Source organism: Lipotes vexillifer, unplaced genomic scaffold (genome assembly GCF_000442215.2).
Source record: "Lipotes vexillifer unplaced genomic scaffold, Lipotes_vexillifer_v1.1 scaffold240, whole genome shotgun sequence".
In the NCBI taxonomy this organism is placed as follows: Eukaryota; Metazoa; Chordata; class Mammalia; order Artiodactyla; family Lipotidae; genus Lipotes; species Lipotes vexillifer.
Genome location: NW_006797481.1, coordinates 7634183 through 7658925, shown reverse-complemented (window position 1 = coordinate 7658925; position 24743 = coordinate 7634183). Strand labels below are relative to the sequence as shown.

At 45.9% G+C, this 24743-nt stretch overlaps 1 protein-coding gene across 1 annotated transcript in view; it reads left to right on the top strand.

Moving 5' to 3' along the window:
* Positions 1–1358: 1358 nt before the first annotated feature.
* The window catches only part of HABP2 (hyaluronan binding protein 2), a 37446-nt gene continuing 14061 nt past the window's right edge, over positions 1359–24743 (top strand). The window contains exons 1-3 of the mRNA XM_007469622.1: positions 1359–1508; positions 13838–13874; positions 24137–24247. Of these exons, the coding sequence (XP_007469684.1) occupies positions 1440–1508; positions 13838–13874; positions 24137–24247 (217 nt within the window). The 5' untranslated portion in view covers positions 1359–1439. The remainder of the gene's footprint in view (positions 1509–13837; positions 13875–24136; positions 24248–24743) is intronic.

The following is a 24743-nucleotide window of genomic DNA, read 5'->3' as shown; positions in this document are numbered from 1 at the left end:
GGGCTTCTGAGGAAGTAATGTTTGGGTCGAAATCTGAAAGATGGATTAACCAGGTGGCTATCTAAATGAACTTGCTAAAGAGTGATCAGGGTTAGAGGTTAGGAACAGAGTTAGGGGTGGAATAAGGATAAGGGGAAGAATAGAGGAAGGTTAGAGAAGATGTTTTCCAGAAAAGCGTGCATGTATTATAGGGATCAGATGGATGTTGACCAAGAGTGAGTTGATGGCTGCCTAAATGAGGGTGGAGACAAAAAACAAAATGGAGAACAAAGGACAAATTGGGGGTAATTTAGGAGGTAAAGTGGCAGGACTTGGTTTGTCCTTCAAGGATTGTCTCTCTGGTGGCTGGGGCACTGACTTTGGCCTTCTCCTGGGCTGGTACCTTTGGGGCCCTTCATGACCAGCAACCTGGCCTCCAAAGGTGGAAGCAGCCACTGAGGAGTCCAAGTACACAGGCCAAGTACGGATGGCAAATGGGTGAACAGGAGGCCCAGGTGAGCACCCGCTTCAGTCGGCAGCAGGGTTTCAGAACCTGGATTTAGGACTCAGGTGAGAGGATTCCTGGAGCCCTTGCATAGATTATTGTGGGCAGTGAGGTGTTTACAGGAGCTCACAGTGATGCCTATTAAAGAGATCAGTTGTATCCACGAGCACCCACACTTCATAGGTAACTGTTGCTCTACATATTGCTACCTGTAACCTGTGCAGCTATAAAAGGAACGTAGGAAACAATTGGCCCCAAATATGAGCACCATAGGTTTTTTTCCCCCTCTTGATCAAAGAAAGACTCCAGTGAAAGGAGAAAAAAAAAAACCTAATTAAAAAGTTAAAACCTTATGTAATGAAATTTAAAAGAAAACTTTTGAAGCCAACAAGCAACCATGGGCAATGCTTCAAAGGGCCCAGAATCAATGTTTGTCAATAGCAGTTTTGCATCCTTTAATTTATTTTTCATGAATATAAAGCGTGATGTTATTAGGAGCCCATCCATGCCTTAATTCTGTTTGAGATTTGGTGAATCCGAACTCTATTAACATTCTGTTCAAATCAGCAATGTCAGAGGCCTGTGGCAGGAGTTTCACCCTATTAAGGCTCTCACCCTGTGGCTGGGATGCTAGGGAACCATCGGGCCTTCTGTGCTGAACACTCAGCAGCTACCCCCTCACCCCCAACCCCAGGAGCCAGGGGCACTTTGCTGCTTTCTCTCCAGAAAACAAACCACCCCCATGGCTCAGCCCAGCCCCAAAGTTACCATTTGTTTAATCAAGATAGTTGGTTTGCAAAACATTAAACATTAAACAGTATTTGATGCCTAGTTAATAATTTGCATTCTCTTCATTTGTTCCTGAATCCTTGGAGACTGACACTTTCCCCCCTAAAGGCATAGACAACAAAAGAAATTGTTTTTAGAGCAAAACAAGAGTTCTTAAACTACAAAGATGTTTGCCAGAATGTCTGATCTCCACGTTCTGCTGTTAATGTTTCTGGCGGGAAAGGCAGCCTTCGGGGTAAGTGTTCTTTTCAAATATCTGTAGTTGAGAGACTCTGAGGTTATTAGGAGGACCAAACCAGCTGGGCCAGGAGTGATGAGAAACTTTGGTTGTGAAAGGCTGGTGTTGCCAGGTGGAATATGTCCTGATTTCAAGGGCTAATGCAGGCCTGGCATGTTGGTTGCTGTTAAGGGGCCAGTTCCATGAAGCCATGCAATTGACTTGAGCCCTCTTGGAGCAGAGTCTCCATGAACACCTTCCAACTAAGGAGATCAGAGCAAGAAAATCTGCTAAGGCAGTGTGTTGTGATCTGGCATGGATCTCAGAGATCCCTCTGGGAAGCTGCCAAAAGCTACAGACTCTCTCTCTGTACATACCAACACACATACCACGTTCTCCAGCTATTTCAGGTGACACTAGGGTGAGAATCCCTGTGCTTTGGCTCTAGAGGAGAATCCTGCTGGCAACAGGTTTACTTAGATGGATTAGATTTGGAGAGAAGCTTTGTGGGCAGCACTTTTTCTCCCATCACCCTGTAACCATGGCTGTAGTGAATGGGGCAGAGAGGAGCAGGGGCCCCAGGAAGGTCATGGTGAGAATAGAAGGAAAGGGACATCAGGGGTTCTCACATGGGGGACTCAAGACATCCGGGAGCAGGTGAGTTGTGGAGGTGTCAGCTCCTGCTGTGTGCCTTTGTGGTCCAAGAGTGTTAGCTGGGTCTCTGTGGACACGTGAGAGAGGGCCTTCACCAGACCTCGCGCCTCTTGGATGGGTTGGAGGCATGAGCGTGGGCTTGGGAGCCAGGGTTTGAATCTCAGCTCTGCCGCCTTCTAGCTATGGAACGAGTAACAGTGACATCATCTCTGTGAGCCTCAGCTTCCTCTACTGCAAACCTAGTGATAATCTCCCCCAGATTTGGGGAGGGTCGAGACCGATTAAATGGGGCAAAGCATGTGGCTTTCGATAAATGTTAGCTCTTCTCTCTTGAGATTTCCAAAGTGAACACGAATATTCGCTATAAAAATCAGAGGATGCGCCCCTTTGTTGGAGCGGAGGGAGTTTGAACAGAGAACAAGAAAAGGGTGAGAACCGAAAAAACAGTCATAACCTATTTATCTCATTAAATACCTTTGCATCTTATTTTCCATTTCACTCCATAGAAATTTTCCTGCAGGCAGCAGATTAAATTCCAGGTTTTCTGATTAGCACACGTTTAAAAACAATACCTTCTCCCCCCCTTCTGGTAAACTGTACTCAGACATCTACCTTAGCTCCATATTAAGCTGCCAATGACTCACCTCTGGAAGAGTTTTCTTTTCCAGAGATGATGTGTGTGTGTGTGTGTGTGTGTGTGTGTGGTGTGGCTACAATGACCGGTTGTTATCAAACCCCCTACATCACTGATTGTTGTTGGATGTCTGGGGCCAAGATCCTGCAGAAATACCACAAGTCTAGAGAAAAGCGATGGAAACTATGGGAGGTTCACAAGGGACCCGGAGAAAGTACCAGTCAGAAAGAATTAGATCCTAAAGTTTGCAGGCAAGGAAGAGAGTGGATGCAGTCTGTTTGAAATTCACCAAAAGGTAATGCTCGCCCCAAATCCCTATTTTTGCAAGCCCCAGTGAATTTTTAGGGTCAGCGATGAAAATATAAGTCAATCATGGATAAAAGAGAAAATACGAGAGATAGCCTTTAGGCAATGAGATTAGTCAATTCCAAAGAGGGGATTCAGGGCTTTGGAATGTTTTCTTACTCCAGATGTGTGCCAGACAGGTGGTCGGAAGGGCAGCTTGTGTCCCATAGGCCAGTACACAGACATCCAGGGGAAAGTGGCCAGCTCACTCAGATGTCTAGAGAGTTTGAGGCATCACCAGGAAGGAAGGGGCCACATAGCCCGATGGACAGGGTGGCCTCTCCTGCCCCATGTAGCTAAAAATAATAACCAACTGCTACCATTTGATGAAAAGTCCTGTGTGCCAGGCTCTGTGCTTTTGACGCACTGGTCTTTGGGTCCTCCAGAAGGACCCTAAGAAATAGGTACTGTTACTGATCTCAGTTTACAGATCAGGAGCTGGGTAATGTGTCCTCAAGTCACAAAGCTGGGAGGTGGCAGAGCTGAGTCCTAGACTATGGCTGGTGTCCATCTGTCTAGATAAGGTCTCTTGCCTGGGGCCCTGACTAAGGATGAGATTTCTTTGGTCCATATAGCTTCAGGGCATGGTCCTTCCTGTAGGGATGAGAGGCTCTTAGACCAGGGGCCTCTTTCCTGGGTGGAGTGTAACAGATTCCATGTGCCTCTGAAACTTTAAAGCAAAGGGTCTCTGATTGCTGCCCATTGGAAAGATGCCTAGAGACCCTCCCACGAGTTCAGATCATGCAACAAAAATTATGAAGACTTCTCTGTAGGCTCGTCTTTAACTTAGGTTTTTATTCAGATAGCCACGATGCAAAAAAGGTGCAGTCAAATATAGTTGCCATGGATTCCAGGGAAGCCTTCTTAGTGCCTTCCTGGTCTGGTCTAGATTTGTTTTTCTTTACCTGTCAGTTTTGAACACCTGTCCCCAGCACAGTCTTGTATTGTTATTCCCATTTTTTGAAGGAGAAACAAGCCCAAAGACGTTGAACTAACTTTCCAGCCAGGACAAAGACCCAGCTCTGTCCAATTCCTTGCCCATCACGAAGGCCCGCTCAACTGTATGTGCCCTGTCCCCAGGACTTAGACATCTCTTCTTGCTGTGGTTCTTAGGGTGATTTGAGGTGCCACTGGCCTCAGCCATAATGTAATTTGACCTCTTCTAGGGTCATAAGCCAGAGGACAAGCTTGTCGGGCCTGCCCTGCTTATCTCAGCCCATCCGCAACAGCTGCCTTACAATTAAAATGCATGTTTGCTCCCATTTCTAAGCTTTTTAAACCCTAGAGTTTAGAGTCCAAGAACTCTGGAACTCCAGAATCCTCCTAGATAGAGAGTCACAAAAATGTCTGCACAGAACAGAGGTTGCAAATTGGCAGCTTGGGGTACATTCTGCTCACAGCCCGAGTTTTGTTTGGTGGGTAGTTCAGCCTCAAGAGTATTTTCATTTCCTTTCAATTGCTTGGTGACATCTGAGAATCAGAACCTTTCACATAACAATACAGATCCCCAGCTTTTCTTGAAAATCAGGCATTCTAGTAACACAGGCTCCCATTCTTGCATGGCACCAAGGGGAGAAGGAACTATTGCTTATTAGAAGCTGAATTTATTAGAAGCTGAAGCCTCCCAGATCCCACAGGCCCCGGCACCCCCTCTTTGTGACACCCTCTCTGCTTGATAGGTGTACATTATCTACCTCATTCTACCTTGGAAAGAGAGAGGCAGAAAGAGAAAGAAATGGAGAGAGAGCCTGCTTGTCTGGTTATTGTTTAGAAACACTGTGGATGCTGAGGTATTAGAGCCAATTTTGGATGGTCAGGTAACAGGGCTCAGTGTCTGATTAATTCAAGCATCCAAATCTACCCGGCCCCCGGGACCAAACAAGGCCATGGATGGGATAACACGAACCACCTTTTTCAAAGTGTTGATGCTCTGGAATGTCACAGTCTCTTTCAGGCCTAGGAGACATCACTTCCTCTTGCTGTGTAACCCATTCAGAGTCTTATGGAAAAGAGAGGGACTGAATTGTACTGCATGTTCTTATAGATTTTTAAGAAACCTGATCCTAAGCACAAGTCCATCTCATTAGCTTTGGCAGTGTACACTGGTATTTAGGGAAATCAGGTCGCAGGAAATCGCATGTGTATGTAGGCACAGATATATTTATATTTTCAATTCATTAGAGTTTCCTAAATGCAAAAGCAATTCTGCTGTCACAGAGAAACAGCATGGCAGAATATTCAGCAGCCGCGATTTTAAATAAAACATGCTTTTTCTTCATAATTAATATAACAAGGTTTCCTGGCTTAGGACTTGGCAAAGATCCCAGGAAAAATGAGGGGAGGGGGTTGGTGTGACGTGCTTGTGACCTGATGAACAAATTCGAGGAAGAGTTTGTGCTGAGTGAGCGCCCCTCAATCATTTAATAATTTGAAAAAAAAAATTCAAACTCATTGACAACAGTGGCTAATTATCATAATCATAATCACAGCAGCAAAAAGTATTTATTAAGTTTATCAAATCTTTACCGTGTCAGGTATTGTGTGCTTCGTGTTCATTATCTCATGTAAAGCTTCCCAACAGCCCTATGAGTTAAGGACCACCGTTATCCTCATTTTACAGATAAGAAACTAAGCTTTACAGAAATTAAGTAATCTGTGCAAATGGCCCGCCTGCGAGGTTACAGAGCTGGGATTCAAACCCAGGTCCGCCTGATGCCAGTTCCGTGCTCATAACCACTGTGTTAGAGGTTGCCATGCCAGGCACTACCCCGAAACGACTGGGACTTTCAATGTGGAATGGAAGGTGTCCAGGGGGACAGTGGCCTCAGACTCCAGTTTCAAGCAGGAGGAGAAGCCACTCCCATCTGGAGGCTCCTTCAACAATCCCCGGAGCTTTTCTTTCCAACACCAGAAGGATCAAGTCTTGCTAGATGGCAACCCATTAGTTCAGTGCTTTCAAAACTTTAGTCATGAATGAACCCATCTTCAGAAATTTTGCCAAAGCCCAGACTAGTTTCTTAATACTGTTGTTGAACAGACTCACCTTTTGTCTACCTAGATAGATATATTTTTAAAGGAAACCATCACTACTATAAATGGGAAAATCAAAGAAGATGAAACAATGCCACTGAATTCTAACCGGCTGCAGCTGTCACGCTAAAATGCAGAGCTGACGCCTGCTTTCTCCTTGTTAGGAGCAAGAGGTAGAGGGGAGGGACTTACCAGTGCCACCCAGGTCTGTCTTTGTGATGGGATTGGAAGAGATGACAGTAAAACTGAGAAGGGAATGACTCTCTCACGCTGTGTTTTGATGTGATGTCTCTCCCTGGCCAGGCACCACCCAAATCAGCTTGGGTACCAGCAGCAGTTCATGCCCCACAACAGAGAAAGCACAGAAGTAAAGACAGCTTCAGGGGTGGAGTTGGTTCCCATCAATGGGGAAGTTACTTTCCTGAGAACCCCTGGGCTTTTCCTAAGAACCGACTGGCCAGGGAGGTGTATATGGGGTTTGTGCCCATGTGGTGGGCCTCAGACTCCACCCCCACCGGCCCTTCTGTTTCTTTTTTGGTACACCTGCCTTTTCAAAGGGTTCTGAAGTGCATGAGCACATCCAGAAATGAGTGTTTGTTTTTATCCGGTCTCCTTATCCTGGATGGTCTCACCACCAATCCTTCAGCCCCCTCCCCACAAGTCCTGGGATGAGCCATCTGTGCCAATACTGCTCACTAAGTGCTTACCTGAAGAGCAGCCCACTGCAAATGCTGTGCTCTCCCTGAGCAGACAAATCCCCCGGAATCAAACGTCAGGTTGGGTAAGGGAATTCTTTCTTTTATCACTGGGGAAACGAGGCACAAAGAGATTCAACAATTTGCACGGGAGCAAAGATAGACTCACCTGTCTCCTTGGCCAGGAGCTTCAGGCCTAAGAGAGGTAAAATCGAAGTGTGGCCAATGGCAGAGTGAGCTGGGGGCTGATTGAAAATGCATGTTCTGGGCCCACTCCAGGCCCATGGAAGCACAACCCTGCAAGTGGGGCCCAGGGATCTGAATTCTTATCAAAAGCTCCCCAGATAAAAATGGAAATTCCAGGGCCTACAAACGGGACTCTCCTCTCTGCCCTGCCCCGGCCCTGCTCGCCGCATGAAGCTGCAGTCCAGTCTCCAGTTAACTGGGCAGAGGTCTGTACAGGTGGCTCTGAGCCAGGCACAGGTGACCAGCCTCACAGGGAGGCGACGCGGCCTTGAATTCGTCCCTGGCCCAGTCCACTCGCGTCCTTACAGGAGCCATGTCACCCTGCTGGGCCTGAGCTTCCTCCTTTGCACATAAAAGGTCGAGGCTCTTCACAGTGCCTCCTGGCTCATCGCTGTGGTCCTGTTCACAGCTTCATCCAGGCCCTCGAGAAGGAAACCACCCACAGGGACCACTGGCTGGTGCCTCTCCTTTGGCCTCTGAATGTTCCCTTTAGAGCCGCGTCCCTCCTCACCCTGCTTCAGATGAAAGCAAAGCCACAGTGAAGCTGCCGATCCTGGGACAGCGTCGCACAGCTTGTGTGCTAAAGCAAGGATGACATTCCTTGTGACTACAAAGGACTGAGTGGCACCACCTCATACCTGTTAGGATGCCTAGAACCTTTTAAAAATGGAGGGCTTCCCTGGTGGCGCAGTGGTTGAGAGTCCACCTGCCGATGCAGGGGACACGGCTTCGTGCCCCGGTCCGGGAGGATCCCACATGCCGCGGAGCGGCTGGGCCCATGAGCCATGGCCGCTGAGCCTGCGCGTCTGGAGCCTGTGCTCCGCAACGGGAGAGGCCACAACAGTGAGAGGTCCACGTACTGAAAAAAAAAAAAAGGAAAATAACAAGTATTGGTGAGGATGTGGAAAAATCAGAACCCTCATTTATTGCTGGTGGGAATGTAAAATGGTGTAGCCACTGCAGAAAACAGTATGGCGGTTTCTTAAAAAGTTAAACACAGTATTACCATATGACCCAGCAATTCTACTTCTGGTACTGGCCCAAAAGAATGGAAACCAGGGAATCAAACAAATATCCATACATCAATGTTCATAGCAGTCTTATTCATATAGCCAAAAGATAGAAACAACCCAAGTATCCACCAACAGATGAATGGATAAACAAGTTGTGATATACAATGGAATACTATTTAGCCATGAAAAGGAACACATTCTTGAGATATGCTACAACATGGACAAACCTTGAAAACATTATTCATAGTGAAATAAAGCCAGTCACAGAAGGACACATAATGTATGACTCCACTTATATGAGGTACCTAGAACAGGCAAAGTCATAGAGACAAAGTGGAATAGAGCTTACTACAGGCTTGGAAGAGGAAGGAAGAGAGTCGTTGTTTAATAGGTACAGAGTTTATGTTGGGGATGATGAAAAAATTTTGGCTATAGACAGTGGTAATGGTTACATAACATTGTGAATGTAATTAATGCCACTGAATGGTATACTTAAAAATGGTTAAAATACTTAAAAATGAAAAATATCATGTAGTATATATTTTACAATTAAAAAAAAATGACTGGGCTTCCCTGGCGGCGCAGTGGTTGAGAGTCCGCCTGCCGATGTAGGGGACGCGGGTTCGTGCCCCGGTCCGGGAGGATCCCGCGTGCCGCAGAGCGGCTGGCCCCGTGAACCATGGCCGCTGAGCCTGTGCGTCCGGAGCCTGTGCTCTGCAATGGGAGAGGCCACAACAGTGAGAGGCCCGCGTACCGCCAAAAAAAAAAAAAAAAAAAAAAAAATGACTGAGGCTTTGCACAGTCGTTCATCTCATGACATAGCTTTTTGCAGGAGGGGCCAGAGTGGGAGGATGTTGTGAGGCAGCAGTTGGGATGGTGCCTGGGATACTGGCAACCCCTGTCCTCTGTCACCTCCGCCTCTCACCCTAACCTTGAGCTCTGTGTCCAGCAGTGGAGACTGGCCCTGCTGAGCTGTGCACTCGTGTCCCTGGCTTGCCTTCCAGCCCAGCAGCCTCACCCTCACCTGGCCACAATGCAGAGTTCTCTCCTCCCCAGCTACCTTTTGGAGCAATGCAAATCTTTTCCTGGTGTGCAGTGACATCTGGTCTACCACCCGGTCATGGTAGAATAGCTGCAGAGAAAGAGATGGCTGGAATTTGAGTCCCAATCTCTTACTTACCAGGTGAAAGATTTTTCTGCTATTGGTTCATTCTAAGTCAAGCTTCTAGCCCCAAAGGTCAGGTCTAGCCCCACTTCTCCCCTCTACTCCTTCCCAGTCCTCTGAGAATATTTCCTATCAGTTAATTCCTGGAACCCATCAAGGCAGACTTTTAGCCTCTGCCTTTTTGTTTTGTTTTCAAGAAGGTCTAGAATTGTGAAAGGTAGAGAAAGAACCTGAGTTGAAATAATTACTAGAATAAAGATAGGACAGAAGAGATTAGACCTCAACTCCCTCCACCCTCAAGGAGATTACACTGTAAATCAGTAAGACTCCGGACGCAGGATCCTTCTCTCTGCCCCTCCCTGCCTTCCCCACCAACCACCTTGAGCCTAGAAGACACCAGATCATGGGACATGCTCCCTGGTGACTGGGCCGGGGGATGGGATAGTAACATTGCTAATAATTTGCTTCTAACTGGGGAAGGCCAAAGTCCTGAGCCACGGGTCCATTGTGAAAGCCCGATTGTAGATGGACCAGCAATTGGATCTCGAGAGGTCTCTCTGAATCTATTGCAAAGCAGCTACCTTTCCATATGCAAGAAGCTGCTATTCCCAGCCCTCTAAGAGGAGCTGAGGCAGCTGTGACCACTCATCCCTGGTGAGACTGGGAATAAATGTGGTGGAAGAAGCAGGAGGTGGCTTCTCTGCCTTTTGATCTGTGGGTGAAGGTGTTTGCTGAGATATGTTTGCCACAGTGGACTGGCTGAGGCTGCAGATGACTTTTGTCCCTTCCCCAGATGTCCATGGGACCTAGTGGCCCTCTCTGTGTCTTCCCAGGCCTGGGCAACTCTGGACAAGATTTTCCCAAAGGTTTCCAAGAATAAGGACCCAATCTCTTCACCGGGCTCAACGCCCTGCTTCTCTTAGCGTTAAGTAGCTCTCCCACTTCCTTCTCCATCTTTTCAACCCCATGTTTGCAGGCTGTGGGTCCCACATCCCTCACAGCAATGGCTCTGGTGTTAGACTGGCTCTTTTCTGGCCTGGCTCTATCATTTACTAGCTGAGTTATTTTGGGCAACTTAATCTCTGCAAATGTGTTTTCTCACCTCTAAAATGGGCATAATTATAGTACTCCAATTATCAAGGTTTCTGTGCAATAAAAGAGACAAAATGCACATAAATCATTTAGCACAGCCCTTGGCAACTGTCGGGTCTTAATAAATGTGAGCTGAGATCATAGCTGTCCCTTCCTGCGCCTCTTCCTGCTCCTTTTGCATCGATGACCTTCCTCTTTAGATTTTCAAGTCCCAGGCATAGGAGTTCTTATTTCCCTGTCTCTTTTGAAAACTGGAATGGAATAATGGGATGAAAGGAGGCGAATATTGTGTCTATCCATTCCCCTCAGCCCCCCGCCATCATTCAGGTTAGTTTCAGGATCCAGGTATACAGCATAAATCACTGGCTATTGTCCTAGCCTTTCCGGTTTGGTCCCCCAATATCCAGCCTGGTGTTTGGGCTGCCGGTGTCCACATTTCACCACAGCTTCTTTCTGAGGGTGGATCCAGTGACCCACAAAATGAGTGGGTCTGCTTCCGACCCCTGGGACACCCTGACATGCAGCCCAGGCTGCACAGCTGGGCGGCAGCTGCTTCAGACCCCCTGAGAGCCTGTGGGACCTGAAGGTGCCCCCAGGCCAGGAAGGTCCTGCTTTCTTTTTGTTTGCTTTCCGTCTGAGCCCCAGCTCCAGCTCCAACTCCTGGGAAGGGCACGTCTGCCACCTGCTGGCTGTGGGTAGCGCAGCACCTGACTCTCCCTCAAGCTCCAGTTTCCAGCTAAGATTTGGGGGTCTCGCCCTGGCTCAGGTCCTGAAGGGCTGGATGAAAGCAGGTAGAGAGTGACGGGCCCTGACCTCCACACAAGCTTTATGGAGGGAGGATGAGGCAGGCAAAGGACCAGGACTGGCTGTGACGAGGGAGAGATTGAAGGATGTGTAACATTTGTGCTCAGGGTCCCCTCATGCTTCTTCTCTGTCACCTGCCTGCCACTCATGCCCAGAGATGTCAACGTCAGCTGCTCCCTGTTCAAGCACCCCAGCCCCAGAAACACCCTAAGACCTGAACCTGCCCCTCTTCTGCCAACTCTGCCTGCCACTACCAACCCCCACCAAACAAAATCCCCACCCCTTGTCTATTTCCTGCAGAAACAGGGCAGGGCAATAGTGATGCATTTAAATAGTCACTGTCCAGACAACAGATGGCTTCTCTCCCTTTCTTTGAATGACTTTCTCCCCCACAACTTTTTATTTTGTAATTTGTCAAACCTCCAGAAAACTGGAAAGAATAATTCACTGATTATCATTCACCCAGATAGATGCAACACAGAACCTTTGCCTTAGTCGCTTTCTGCCGTGATCTCTTATGCATTGGGGAAAAACCCAAACGAATTTTTTGGCCAATCCGATATATACATTTGTTTTGTTTGTTTGTTTGTTTGGTTGGTTGGTTGGCTGGTTGGTTTGCTGAATCATTTGCACCTAAATTGCAGACATCTCCCTCTCTGCTTCAGCATCTTCTAAGAATAAGGACATTTTCCTACAAAACCACACTACCATTATCACTCTCAAGAAATTCAACACTAACGAAATAATACTGACATAAGTCTATATTCAGATTTCCCAACTGTCCCAATAATATCCTTTAGGGCTTTTCTTTTCTTTTTTTTTTAGTCTAGGATCCAATCAAGGACCCACGCTGCATTTAGTTGTCAGGTGTCTCTAGCCTCATTTAATAAAGAACAGTCTTCCCATCTTTTTTGCCTTTTATGACACTGACAATCTTGCAGAGTCGAGGCTAGTTATTTTGTAGAAAGCCCACAGTTTGGGCCTGTCATGTTCCTCATGAGTAGATTTAGGGTAAGCATTTTTGTCCAGAATGCTACAAGTTGATGTTGTGCCCTATTGTGCGTACATCACTTGGGGATGCATTCTTTCTTTGTACCATTTTACCCAAAAATGACTGAAGAGGCTACAGTAAAACAGAAAATTAAAACTTCTGCTGAGGGTAGAGGAAGGAAATATACCAAACTGCCTAGACTGGGTACCAGGAAGATACATCACAATGACAGCCGCTTCCTGGTCACCGAGACCCACCCAAAGGGAACCCTGTCAGGAGATAGAACTCTTGTTTTCCAAGTCAGAGGTCAGCAAACTTGGTCTGTAAAGTACCCGATAGGAGATATTTGGGACTATACTCTCTGTGTCAACAAATGCCCTGCAGTTGCAGCACAAAGGCAGGCACAGGCAATGTGTAAGCAGGTGGGCGTGGCCATGTTCCAATCAAACTTTATTGGCAAAAACACAACTGCCGGGTTCGGCTCAAGGACCTTTGTTTGCTGACATCTGATGTAAGTGAAAGAAAATATTCCAGCTATTAAGTAAGTAAAACTTTCTTTTTCTGGTAAGTACTGCATTGTAAAAAAAAACAAAAAACAAAACCCACTACCACCACCACCAAAAAACACTATTCCTATCATTATTTACTTTTTTATGCAAAGCTTTTTGAGGCATGCCATGTGCCAAGCACCGTGCTCAATATTGGGTAAATACCTCAGTGATGAAACAGACAAGAGCCTCGACTTTCTTGTGAGGGCAGAGTTTGATGTGAGAGACAGATAACATGCAAATAAACATACAAAACTACAAGCTGTAATGGGGACCATGGAGGAAATGAATGGGTGCAGAGACAAAACAATGGGGGCATGTCATACTGATAGGGGAGTCGGGGAAGATGACATTTAAGCTGAGACCCAGTGACGGTCATTGAAGGGGTTGGGTGGAGCGCTTTCTAGGCAGAGGGAACAGCAATTGCAAACGCCCTGAGGTGGAAAGAGCTTGGCTAGTGTCATTTTGAACCTAGGTGTGGCTGGAGATTAGGCAGCAGGAGAGAGGGGTATGGGAGGAGGTTTACAGGTCATAGTTGGTGTTTGTATTTTATTCCAAAAACAGTGGGAAGTAATTGGCGAGTTTAAGCATCTGTCCATCTCCAACCTTAAGGAACTGTCACCTGAGACAATCACTAGACTTGGGCATGAATCTGAATCCTATCACGGCTGTGTGACCTCTGAGCCTCAATTTTCTCATCTGTAAACAGGCTAATAAAGCCTCTTCATAGGGTAGTTAGAAGAGTTAAATGCAGCAGTGTGTATTCGGGCAGAGGAGACGCACAATACATGCTGATCACTGTACCTGACAAGATGGTCAGTACCTGGGCGGCCAGGCTCCAGCATGGGAACAGGTAAGTGCAAGCACTACACATCCACCCTGGGGAGAAAGAGTGATGTTTTGGATGCTCAGCCAGCACAGGAAGAGTGGGGAACATCATCAAATAGGCCCCACCCCCTCTCTCTCCAATCCATGACACCACCGCTCCAGCCATCAGGAAGTACCCTGTGCTCCTGTGCCCTAGCTATGACTCCGAGAAGGCTCCTTTCAGCTCGCAGGAGCTCAGGAAAGCACCCGGCCTGCTCAGAGGACTCAACCTTGCTCTGCTCTGTTGTCATTTTGTTTTTCAGTTCTCCCTCCTGTCTTTACTCACCGACCCGGACCCAGGTGAGTGTGCGGACCCCCCTGGGGATTCCAACCCCACAGGCTCGTTCTGGGATGGAGAAAAGGGGGCCCGTACGTGCGAGTGTGGATGTGACCTCAGGGTTCCAATGGTTCAGAAGTGTCACGGACCGCTTTGAGGATCTTCCCAGAGAAATTCATTCCTGGGTGTTTGTGTGTCCACACACATACACACACACACACACACACACACACAGTGCTTTACACAATTTTGAGTTGCCTGTGGACATCCCTGATGTCCATTCTCATGACCCCAAGGGAAGAACTGCTGAAGCCGTTAAACCCCTTCATTTTATACAGAAGGATACTGAGACCCAGAGAGGGGAAGCATACTGCCCGAGGTCACACAGCTCATTAGTGTCTGAAATGAGACCAAAAGGCCAAGGCAAATTGAGGGTGTCTTGAACAATGGCTCCAGGAAGGCCAGCCCTGTGCTACCCCACTCTCTCCACCCACTTCAGTGGAGAGCCAGCCCCTCTGTGCTGAGAGGGTGGTGCCATGCAGGCAGCCCCCAGCTGGCCCACCGCTGCTGATGGCCTCTCACCAGCACCCCCACTGGGTTGCTCTTCCACCTGGTGTGTCTCCTCAATGTTCTTTCACACAGGCTCTTCTCTCACAGACACACCTGCCACCTCTCACCTGCCCCGCTTCCTCTGCCTGGTGCCCTCAGCCGGGCCTGGGCTGAGCAGAGCTGCTCCTTCCATCGTCCATCTCTCAGTCTCTGTCTCTGGGTCCGAGTCTCCCTTTGTTGCTCTGAGGCCCAAGGGAGAAAACTCCACTGATTATTTCACTGGGGCAGAGGACACATCCCCCACTGGTAACGACCTATGTTGGTCACCCACAGAGGACAAGAGCCAGGCACATGGAGATCACAGTAACGTCTAAACATTGGATCAAGGGTCTCTTCGGAGCAAAGAAGGTGATAACTGGGTCAAATTCAGCTTAACAGTCAATATTCTCTGGCAGCAAAGCCCTGGATGGGCAGACAGATTTGTGCCGGCTCAAGGCAAGCGATGCTTGGAACTTGTCCTGCCCTGCATGCTCAGGGAATGTTTGTGGAATTGGATAGAAATGTACATGAGCGTGGTGTGGGGATTGGGAAAGGATCTGTGTCTTTCCCCAAAGCAAAGGAGAGTGTTGAATTCAACAACATATAATTCAATTGCTTGGAAGAATGATATTTCAGGGGGCTCCCCGAGCTGGCCAGACCAGCGGCATACATGGAATCCAGGGTGGGTCCAAGGCCAAGAGATGGGAAGAGCTGCCCCCTCCCAGGCCTTCAGTGCGAACTTCTCAGGCACCACTGAAGGGGCTGCTTTGGTCTGGGTGCCCACGAGACAGAGCTTCGGAACTGTGGGCTTGCACAAAGGAAGAAACAGGACATCTAACCTCGAGGGACCTCACCCTCTTCAAGTGTTTGAAAAGCAGCCCCACCCCTAGTCCACGAGGTGGGCTTTGTGGGAGTTAACAGGAGTATTTACCTCAAGAAACTTTACTGCCACCTGCCAGAAAGTTGCAAAAGACATCTACAATGACTATGAGTTTACGACACCCTGGATTGTGCAGTGAGCAACACGAACAAATGTATGCAGTGGCCCTACTGAACAGACCTCACAGAAAAGGGAGTGGTTACATTCTTTGTGTCCATAAGGCCTTCAGCTTTAATCAAATAGATTGGAAACTATAGGGTCAGATTTGATCTGCAAACAGGAAGAGCTTCCTCATCATCATAGTTGTCAAAAATCTGAATGGGCTTTTGGGCTCTTGGGTGGTAGTGAGATCTCCATCACTGGTGGTATTCGAGCACAGGCTGAAAAGCCACTTAGTAAGGAGTGGAAAGTGTGGGATTTAACATACTGAGATTCTGGGCTTTATAAGAACTCTGCCAAGGGCTTCTGATAGTTTGGTTAAGTAGATGAAGGGGCCCTGGAACAGGCCACCTGCATGCCCCCGAGTCCATCTCGAGGTGTTCTGTCAGCCTCTGGCTGTGGAACAGGGTGAGATGTAGTGGCTGGGTCTTTCTGCAAAGAGCAGGTTAGGTTCTAAAAACACCCCTGTTCGTGTCTGATTTAATTTCACCTGAGGGCTGTACTTTGATGGAATTTGTCAGATTCCCCACCAGCTTTGACAACAGTGTGGCCAGGGAAACGCTGTGCTCAAGTCCACAGGCAAGCTGCTACTGTAGTTGGTCTTGCTGGAGACAGTACATGGTGAGGGCCTGGCTGGAGCAGATGGGCCTGGGCCACAGTCCCCAATGGGTGGCAGAGGAGGTGACCATCAAACAACACAGACTCTGCCCATCTCCCCAAAGCAGGTGACATGACAGCCCACAGGCCTGCAGAAATGCCTCTTCAAAGCCAGCTAGATTCTGCCCAGCAACACAGGCTGAGCCCATCCATCAGCTGTCCTGACGCCTGCCAGCCAGGGTCTCTGCTGGGCTTGCCCTGTCAGCCAGAATGGAAGCATCAAATGCAGGCTGACAGGGTTGGGGTTTGGGGGAGGCCCTCGGAGGAACCGTCTGTGCCACAGTGATGGATGGTGCCAACAGGGACGGCATTCCAGGGATTTTTCTTCTGTTCCACACATCTGGCAAGTTCTTTAACCCAAGCAGCTGCAAAACCCCATCCCAGGAACTCTTGGGTTTCTCCGAGAGACCCCATGTATGGATCACGATAATCCTGGTTGAGGGACCTGGAGGATGTGACAAAAGAGATTTCCCAATGGTGTTACTTCCTGGAAGCCAAAACCCATGGAGTTTCCAGAAGCACAAACCCACTAGAGGCTCCAGGGCTCATAAAATGGCAAACCAGACTTGGACTTAGGTAGACCTGGCTTCTGATACCATCTCCTTCTGCCTTAGTTTTTCCTTTTCTGTAAAATGGGAATAATAATACCTATGCTATAGAGGGTTTTTTTTAAAGTTAAATAAGGTTGTGTGCAACCACGTTTATTTTGTATAGTCACCAATACATAGAAAATACTCAGTACATAATAACCTATTATTTGGAATATTTGAGTTAACTCGGGATATCCTTTACCATTCTTCCTGATAAATTCTAAAAACAGACTCTTATAATTAGACAAATCCACAAGGGTTTCTTTTTATACCTGATATGAAATGCTTCTGACAGCTCCCCCGTTCATCTTGCAAAGCTTTCTCCTTCTCTATAGCCTAGAGAAAATCTCAAGTAATCTGTATTGGAACCTGGAAAACTTTTTAGAAATCTACCAATGGAACCAAATTTCATGTCAGGCTGCCTGCAGTCCCTGTCTCCCCAGGAAAGCCCTTGGACAAATTTCTATACTCCTATTGAGCTCATCAGGCATTTTCTTCACCAAATATCTATGAGCCAAATCTCAAATCGTTTTTTTTTCCTGAATTCCCTGTTTACTCTGCACCAGGCAGACACCATCTTCACTGGCAGAGCTATGTGCCCACTGTGTGCCAGCCAATCAGAAGGAAGGGAGGCTTGGCCATAGAGGGAAAGCTTGATCTGTCCAACACATATATTAACAGCATATACGGCTGGGCACTGTGGGGTAGAAAGAGGAATGGACACGGCCCTTTCTCTTAAGAAACCAACTGTCTAGTTGAAGGAAAGAAATCAGATAGACCAAGTTAAATACAAAACTCAAGAGACGTGCCCTCTGAGATCCAGCCGTGAAACCTAAAATTCTGCAACCACCTGGGCCACTGAGGAATTCTAGTATCTAAAATTCGTATCCCACCAGCAACTCAATATTAAGCCATGTGTGTTCATTTGTTATTACTGCATGATATGGTTGACTCTTGAACAATTCAAGGGTTGGGGGTCCTGACCTCCCCATGTAGTCAGAAATCCATTTTGACTCCCCCCAAGCTTAACTACTAAGAGTCTACTCTTGGCTGGAAGCCTTACTGATAACATAAACAGTCGATCAGCACAATTTTGTGTGTTATATGTATTATATACTGTATTCTTACAAGTAAGCCAGAGAAAAGAAAATGTTAGTAAGAAAGCCATAAGGAAGAGAAAATACATTTACAGTGCATGTGCGTATGTATCTACTGAAAAAAAAATCCACATATAAGTGGACCCATGTGTGCAGTTCAAACTGTGTTGGTTGGCAATTTAGACTGAGTTCAGCTGGGCAGTTCTTCTAGCCTAGACAGGGTCAGCTGATCTTGGCTGGGCTTCCTCATGTGTCTGTAGTCAGCTGGGGGATTAGCTGGGCTTTCTTACATGTTTGAGACTTTGGCTGGGGCCTAGGGCTGCCTCCCATGTTCCATTATCCTACTTAGAAGAGCCCAAACTTGTTCACACGGCAGTCACAGGGGCCCATGAGAGAGAGAGAAAGAGAAGCTTGGAGCTGGCACACAATCTTTCCACTAGAAGCTATTGGCAAAGCAAGTCCCAAGGCCAGCCCAGACCCTAGGGATGGAGAAACTGACTCCATCTTTTTCCTTTTTTGAATTTTATTTTATTTATTTTTTATACAGCAGGTTCTCATTAGCTATCTATTTTATACACATCAGTGTATACATGTCAATCCCAATCTCTCAATTCATCCCACCACCACCATCCCCCACGCCACTTTCCCCCCTTGGTGTCCATATGTTTGTTTTCCACAACTGTGTCTCAACTTCTGCCCTGCAAACTGGTTCATCTGTACCATTTTTCTACATTCCATATATATGCGTTAATATACGATATTTGTTCTTCTCTTTCTGACTTACTTCACTCTGTATGACAGTCTCTAGATCCATCCACGTCTCTACAAATGACCCAATTTCGTTCCTTTTTATGGCTGAGTAATATTCCATTGTATATATGTACCACCTCTTCTTTATCCATTCATCTGTCATGAGCATTTATGCTGCTTCTATGACCTGGCTATTGTAAATAGTGCTGCAATGAACACTGGGGTGCATGTGTCTTTTTGAATTATGGTTTTCTCTGGGTATATACCCAGTAGTGGGATTGATGGATCATATAGTAGTTTTATTTTTAGTTTTTTAAGGAACCTCCATACCGTTCTCCATAGTGGCTGTATCAATTTACATTCCCACCAACAGTGCAAGAGGGTTCCCTTTTCTCCACACCCTCTCCAGCATTTACTGTTTGTAGACTTTTTTATGATGGCGATTCTGACTGGTGTGAGGTGATACCTCATTGTAGTTTTGACTTGCATTTCTCTAATGATTAGTGCTGTTGAGCATTCTTTAATGTGTTTGTTGGCAATCTGTATGTCTTCTTTGGAGAAATGTCTCTTTAGGTCTTCTGCCCATTTTTGGATTGGGTTGTTTGTTTTCATAATATTGAGCTGGATGAGCTGTTTATATATTTTGGAGACTAAGCCTTTGTCCGTTGATTTGTTTGCAAATATTTTCTCCCATTCTGAGGGTTGTCTTTTCATCTTGTTTGTAGTTTCCTTTGCTTTGCAAAAGCTTTTACGTTTCATTAGGTCCCATTTGTTTATTTTTGTTTTTATTTCCATTACTCTAGGAGGTGGATCAAAAAAGATCTTGCTGTGATTTATGTCAAAGAGTGTTCTTCCTATGTTTTCCTGTAAGAGTTTTATAGTGTCCAGTCTTACATTTAGGTCTCTAATCCATTTTGAGTTTATTTTTGTGTATGGTGTTAGGGAGTGTTCTAATTTCATTCTTTTACAGGTAGCTGTCCAGTTTTCCCAGCACCACTTATTGAAGAGACTGTCTTTTCTCCATTGTATATCCTTGCCTCCTTTGTCATAGATTAGTTGACCATAGGTGCGTGGGTTTATCTCTGGGCTTTCTATCCTGTTCTGTTGATCTATATTTCTGTTTTTGTGTCAGTACCATATTGTCTTGATTACTGTAGCTTTGTAGTATAGTCTGAAGTCAGGGAGTCTGACTCCTCCAGCTCCATTTTTTCCCCTCAAGATTGCTTTGGTTATTTGGGGTCTTTTTTGTCTCCCTACAAATTTTAAGATTTTTTGTTCTAGTTCTGTGAAAAATGCCATTGGTAATTTGATAGGGATTGCATTGAATCTGTAGGTTGCTTTGGGTAGTAGAGTAATTTTCACAATGTTGATTCTTCCAATCCAAGAACATGGTATATCTCTCCATCTGTTGGTGTCATCTTTAATTTCTTTCATCAGTGTCTTACAGTTTTCTGCATACAGGTCTTTTGTCTCCCTAGGTAGGTTTATTCCTAGGTATTTTATTCTTTTTGTTGCAATGGTAAATGGGAGTGTTTCCTTAATTTCTCTTTCAGATTTTTCATCATTAGTGTATAGGAATGCAAGAGATTTCTGTGCATTAATTTTGTATCCTGCAACTTTACCAAGTTCATTGATTAGCTCTAGTAGTTTTCTGGTGGCATCTTTAGGATTCTCTATGTATAGTATCATGTCATCTGCAAACAGTGACAGCTTTACTTCTTCTTTTCTGATTTGGATTCCTTTTATTTCTTTTTCTTCTCTGATTGCTGTAGCTAGAACTTCCAAAACTATGTTGAATAATAGTGGCAAGAGTGGACATCCTTGTCTTGTTCCTGATCTTAGAGGAAATGCTTTCAGTTTTTCCCCATTGAGAATGATGTTGGCTGTGGGTTTGTCGTATATGGCCTTTATTATGTTGATGTAGGTTCCCTCTATGCCCATTTTCTGGAGAGTTTTTAATCATAAATGGGTGTTGAATTTTGTCAAAAGCTTTTTCTGCATCTGTTGAGATGATCATATGGTTTTTTTTTTTTTTTCGGTACGCGGGCCTCTCACTGTTGTGGCCTCTCCCGTTGCGGAGCACAGGCTCCAGACGCGCAGGCTCAGCGGCCATGGCTCACGGGCCCAGCCGCTCCGCGGCATGTGGGATCTTCCCAGACCTGGGCACGAACACGCGTCCCCTGCATCGGCAGGCGGACTCTCAACCACTGCGCCACCAGGGAAGCCCGATCATATGGTTTTTATTCTTCAATTTGTTAATATGGTGTATCACATTGATTGATTTGCATATATTGAAGAATCCATGCATCCCTGGGATAAATCCCACTTGATTATGGTGTATGAGCCTTTTAATGTGTTGTTGAATTTCGTTTGCTAGTATTTTGTTGAGGATTTTTGCATCTATATTCATCAGTGATATTGGTCTGTAATTTTCTTTTTTTGTAGTATCTTTGTCTGGTTTTGGTATCAGGCTGATGGTGACCTCATAGAATGAGTTTGGGAGTGTTCCTTCCTCTGCAATTTTTGGGAAGAGTTTGAGAAGGACGGGTGTTAGCTCTTCTCTAAATGTTTGATAGAATTCACCTGTGAAGCCATCTGTTCCTGGACTTTTGTTTGTTGGAAGATTTTTAATCACAGTTTCAATTTCATTACTTGCGATTTGTTGGTCTGTTTGTATTTTCTATTTCTTCCTGGTTCAGTCTTGGAAGGTTATACTTTTCTAAGAATTTGTCCATTTCTTCCAGGTTGTCCATTTTATAGGCATAGAGTTGCTTGTAGTAGTCTCTTAGCATGCTTTGTATTTCTGCGGTGTCTGTTGTAACTTCTCCTTTTTCATTTCTAATTTTATTGATTTGTGACTCCATCTTTTGGTGAGAGGAGCTGCAAAGGCACATTGTAAGAAGCATGGCCACAGGGAGAGGTGAAGAATCAGGTCTCTTTTACTTCATCAGATTGGCTCATACCACACCAGAGTGCCAATGTGGAACTTAAGGCTGTCAGCTAGACTTGGCCACATCCAGCTCCCCTGCCTCTTCACTACCCTTTCATCTCCTTCCTTGGCTGGCTTTCTTCCTCCATCCACCCCGGATTCGAGGCTTCCTTGACTGGAGGCCACATCCCACTCTTTTTTGTATAATTCTCCATTGTTCCCAAAGCCTTCCTGCACCTGGCATAATACTTGTCCCACTGTAGGTGCACAATACATGTTTCTTACATAGGCAATGGGATGAACTACCAATAGAATAGAAAAGACAAAATAAGCTTTAAGTTTGGAGGTAGAGAAACCCTCCCAGGTGACTCTTCTAAAAAGCATTTTCAAAACATATTGCAACCCACCCCAAATGTCAAGGATCTTGGCCTTCCCTTGCACAGTCTTCCAACTGGATGGCTTCTAGCAATCTGGGGCCACTGAGCCTCTGCTGCTTCTATTGCACCTCAACCAGGGGCCCTGGACCCTGGAGAATAGCAGGGACTTAATGCCTCACTTGGCAGGAATGTAACTCAAAGTCTATGTGTTTTATTCCCTCCTTAGCTTCACTGAGAGGTGAACAGACCTTGTAAATAGGGTTGGATTCAAATCAAAACCCTCCAACAGACATTTCATCCATCCTCTGTCACCTGGAAAAATCATACCATTCCATCTTTATGAAAAACCTTCCCTCATTTCCAAATATCTGCAAAAGAAATGATTCTTAATGGTCTAACCAAGATTATCCAGTCTGACCCCCGACTTGTGGGAGTGATGGGAGAAATTAGAGGAGCGATTCGAAGGCGCTTATCTATAAACACCTGTTGGAAAAACAAAAATCAATTCTCCTAAGAAAAAAGAAAGAAAGAAATGGGGCAATCTTCTCATTACCAAACTCATTGTCTCTTCCAAATGTCAGTTTGAAATCTTTCATGTCAAACTCAGAAAAACATTTTTTTCCCCTTACTTTCTCACCCTTTCTCTGCTTTATCATGCTAGATGGAAAGAAACTTTATTTGCTCCAGGAAGACAATGGCCTTATCTTCAACCTAGATCCTCATGCCTGGAAAGGTGGCCTCCTCTGAGAGCATTTTCATAGTGGGGAAAAGCGGCTCGGGAGAAATAATGAGGAGGCAAAGGGAGTCTTGACTTGACACTGTGATAAATGAGGTGAAACTTTGGCAAGGAACCAGAGTTGGCGTATTCAAACAGGAAATAAAAAGATAGTTCCATTTTAATGGGAAATATAAAACAGCTATTGTGCAAAAGTCGATTTTTCAAAAGCCAAAGAGATAAAGACTATAAGGGAATGACTGAGAGGCGAATAAGATAATGTGGTTGATAATCGGGCATAGGTAAAGTGCCATCCTCCGGGCCATCGCTGTGGCTCCGTGGGGGTGCCTTTTCAAGTCGGCTCTCTGCATTTGCTCCTGCCTCATTATCATATGCATCTCTGGACAGCTTCCTTACAGCTTCAACTTGCTGACTTGCCATACTCCTGCCAGCTGGAGAGAGCAAAGTCAACCAACTTTCTTCAAATCCCAAACTCCTCTCCATCAGCCACAGAGCTATCAGTATCTTCCAAGGCCCCAGACAACAAAGAGCTTGAGTCCAGGCTTACACACACCTGCTCTTCCTAGTGGACTGGTCTAGTGTAAGGTTTACAACCATGGGCAATGCCATATACTGCCCTTTCTTTCAGTAGGCAAGAACCTTCTCAAGGCTGTCCTTGGACAATCCCTAATTAGCAGGCTGGATATGCAATGGGAATCATAGGACCCCTTTCCCAAGGGTAATTGTGAATTATCTGAGGCAGCATGAGAGGCCTGCTGAAGCAGCTGAGAGAGTTCAACTTAAGGGATATATGGAGATAAACTGCCTTAGTTCCTATGCTGTCATTTATTAGCTATGTGACCTTGGACAAGTTACTTAACCTCTTTGAGCCTCAGGTTTCTAAGCTTAAAGTAGAGATAGTAATACATCTAGATTTTTATGAGAATGGAATGGGGTGGTTCATGTAAAATGCTTAGTCCAGAGCCTGGTACATAGTAAAGACTCAGTAAGTATTAACAGTTAAGATGATTCTATATAAATAACTCGGGAGTAGTTTGATGCTGAAGCTGAAAGAAAAGTGACAAGTTTCTTTGACTTTATTCAGCTAAGGTGACTGATAAAGTCCCACTGAGAAACTTCATTCACAGAACCACCCAACAAGGCACTCAAGTGCCACTGGATCTGACCCTGGGCAGATCTCATACAGGACCTTGGAGACTTCCTGCGCCCCAGCCATCTTCCTGCAATTTACAGGTGCGAAAACTGAGGCACGGAGGATACAGTTGGCTTGTCCAAGGTCACGGTTAGTGAAAAGCCAGGCTGTCTTTTCCCCATTTCCAATCACGTGCTCTTGACCTCAAGTGAAAACTCACGATGCCTGACCCCTTCTGTCTGTCCCGTCAGTGTCAGGAGCTGGAAAGACACATGAACCCTCCTTCAGGACCTAGAAATCTTTGGGAAAGGGGGTTTTCAGTGAAATAAAATGGTGACTTCTTTAGGTCTGACGATCAGGGTTTCTTCTGTCCTGTTCCCACATCGGTAGATTGGACTCTCGACCACTATGAGTACAGCCAAGAGAATTACGACCAGGAAGGGAATGCCAGCAGTGCCCTAGGCCATCCCGAGAATCCTGACTGGTACTATGCAGAGGACGGTAGGTACCAAAGCTGTTTGGGGGGCCCTCCTGGGAGGCTCCAGCACAGCTGGAGGGGAGTTTATGTGTGACCACATGCAAGGGCTCTCTCTTCTCTTCCTCTCTGACCAGCATCATAAAATAGGTATTAAAAAATTATTTAGACTGGCTTTTTTTCAGTTAGAATTACACACTATGAATACTGGGGAGGTTCTTAGAGACCACCTCTCCCACTTTCAAATGACAGGTGAAGCAAGTGAGGCCAAGAGAGGAGCTGACTTAGCCAAGGTCACTCAGCAAGTTAGTGCATCAGCATCCAGCTCTCCCGACACTGTGGGTTAGAGTCATGTTCAAAATCATCCCCAGAGCTTTCATGACAGGTAGTCCTAATTATGCAGAAGAGTCTGTCTTAGCATTAGGCATCAAACTGTAGCATTCACAAATTTGGCATTGTGCTGTGCTGTTTTTTTTTTTTTTTCTCTTTTCACTCTTCAGAAGATTTGCACAATGGCTGTGT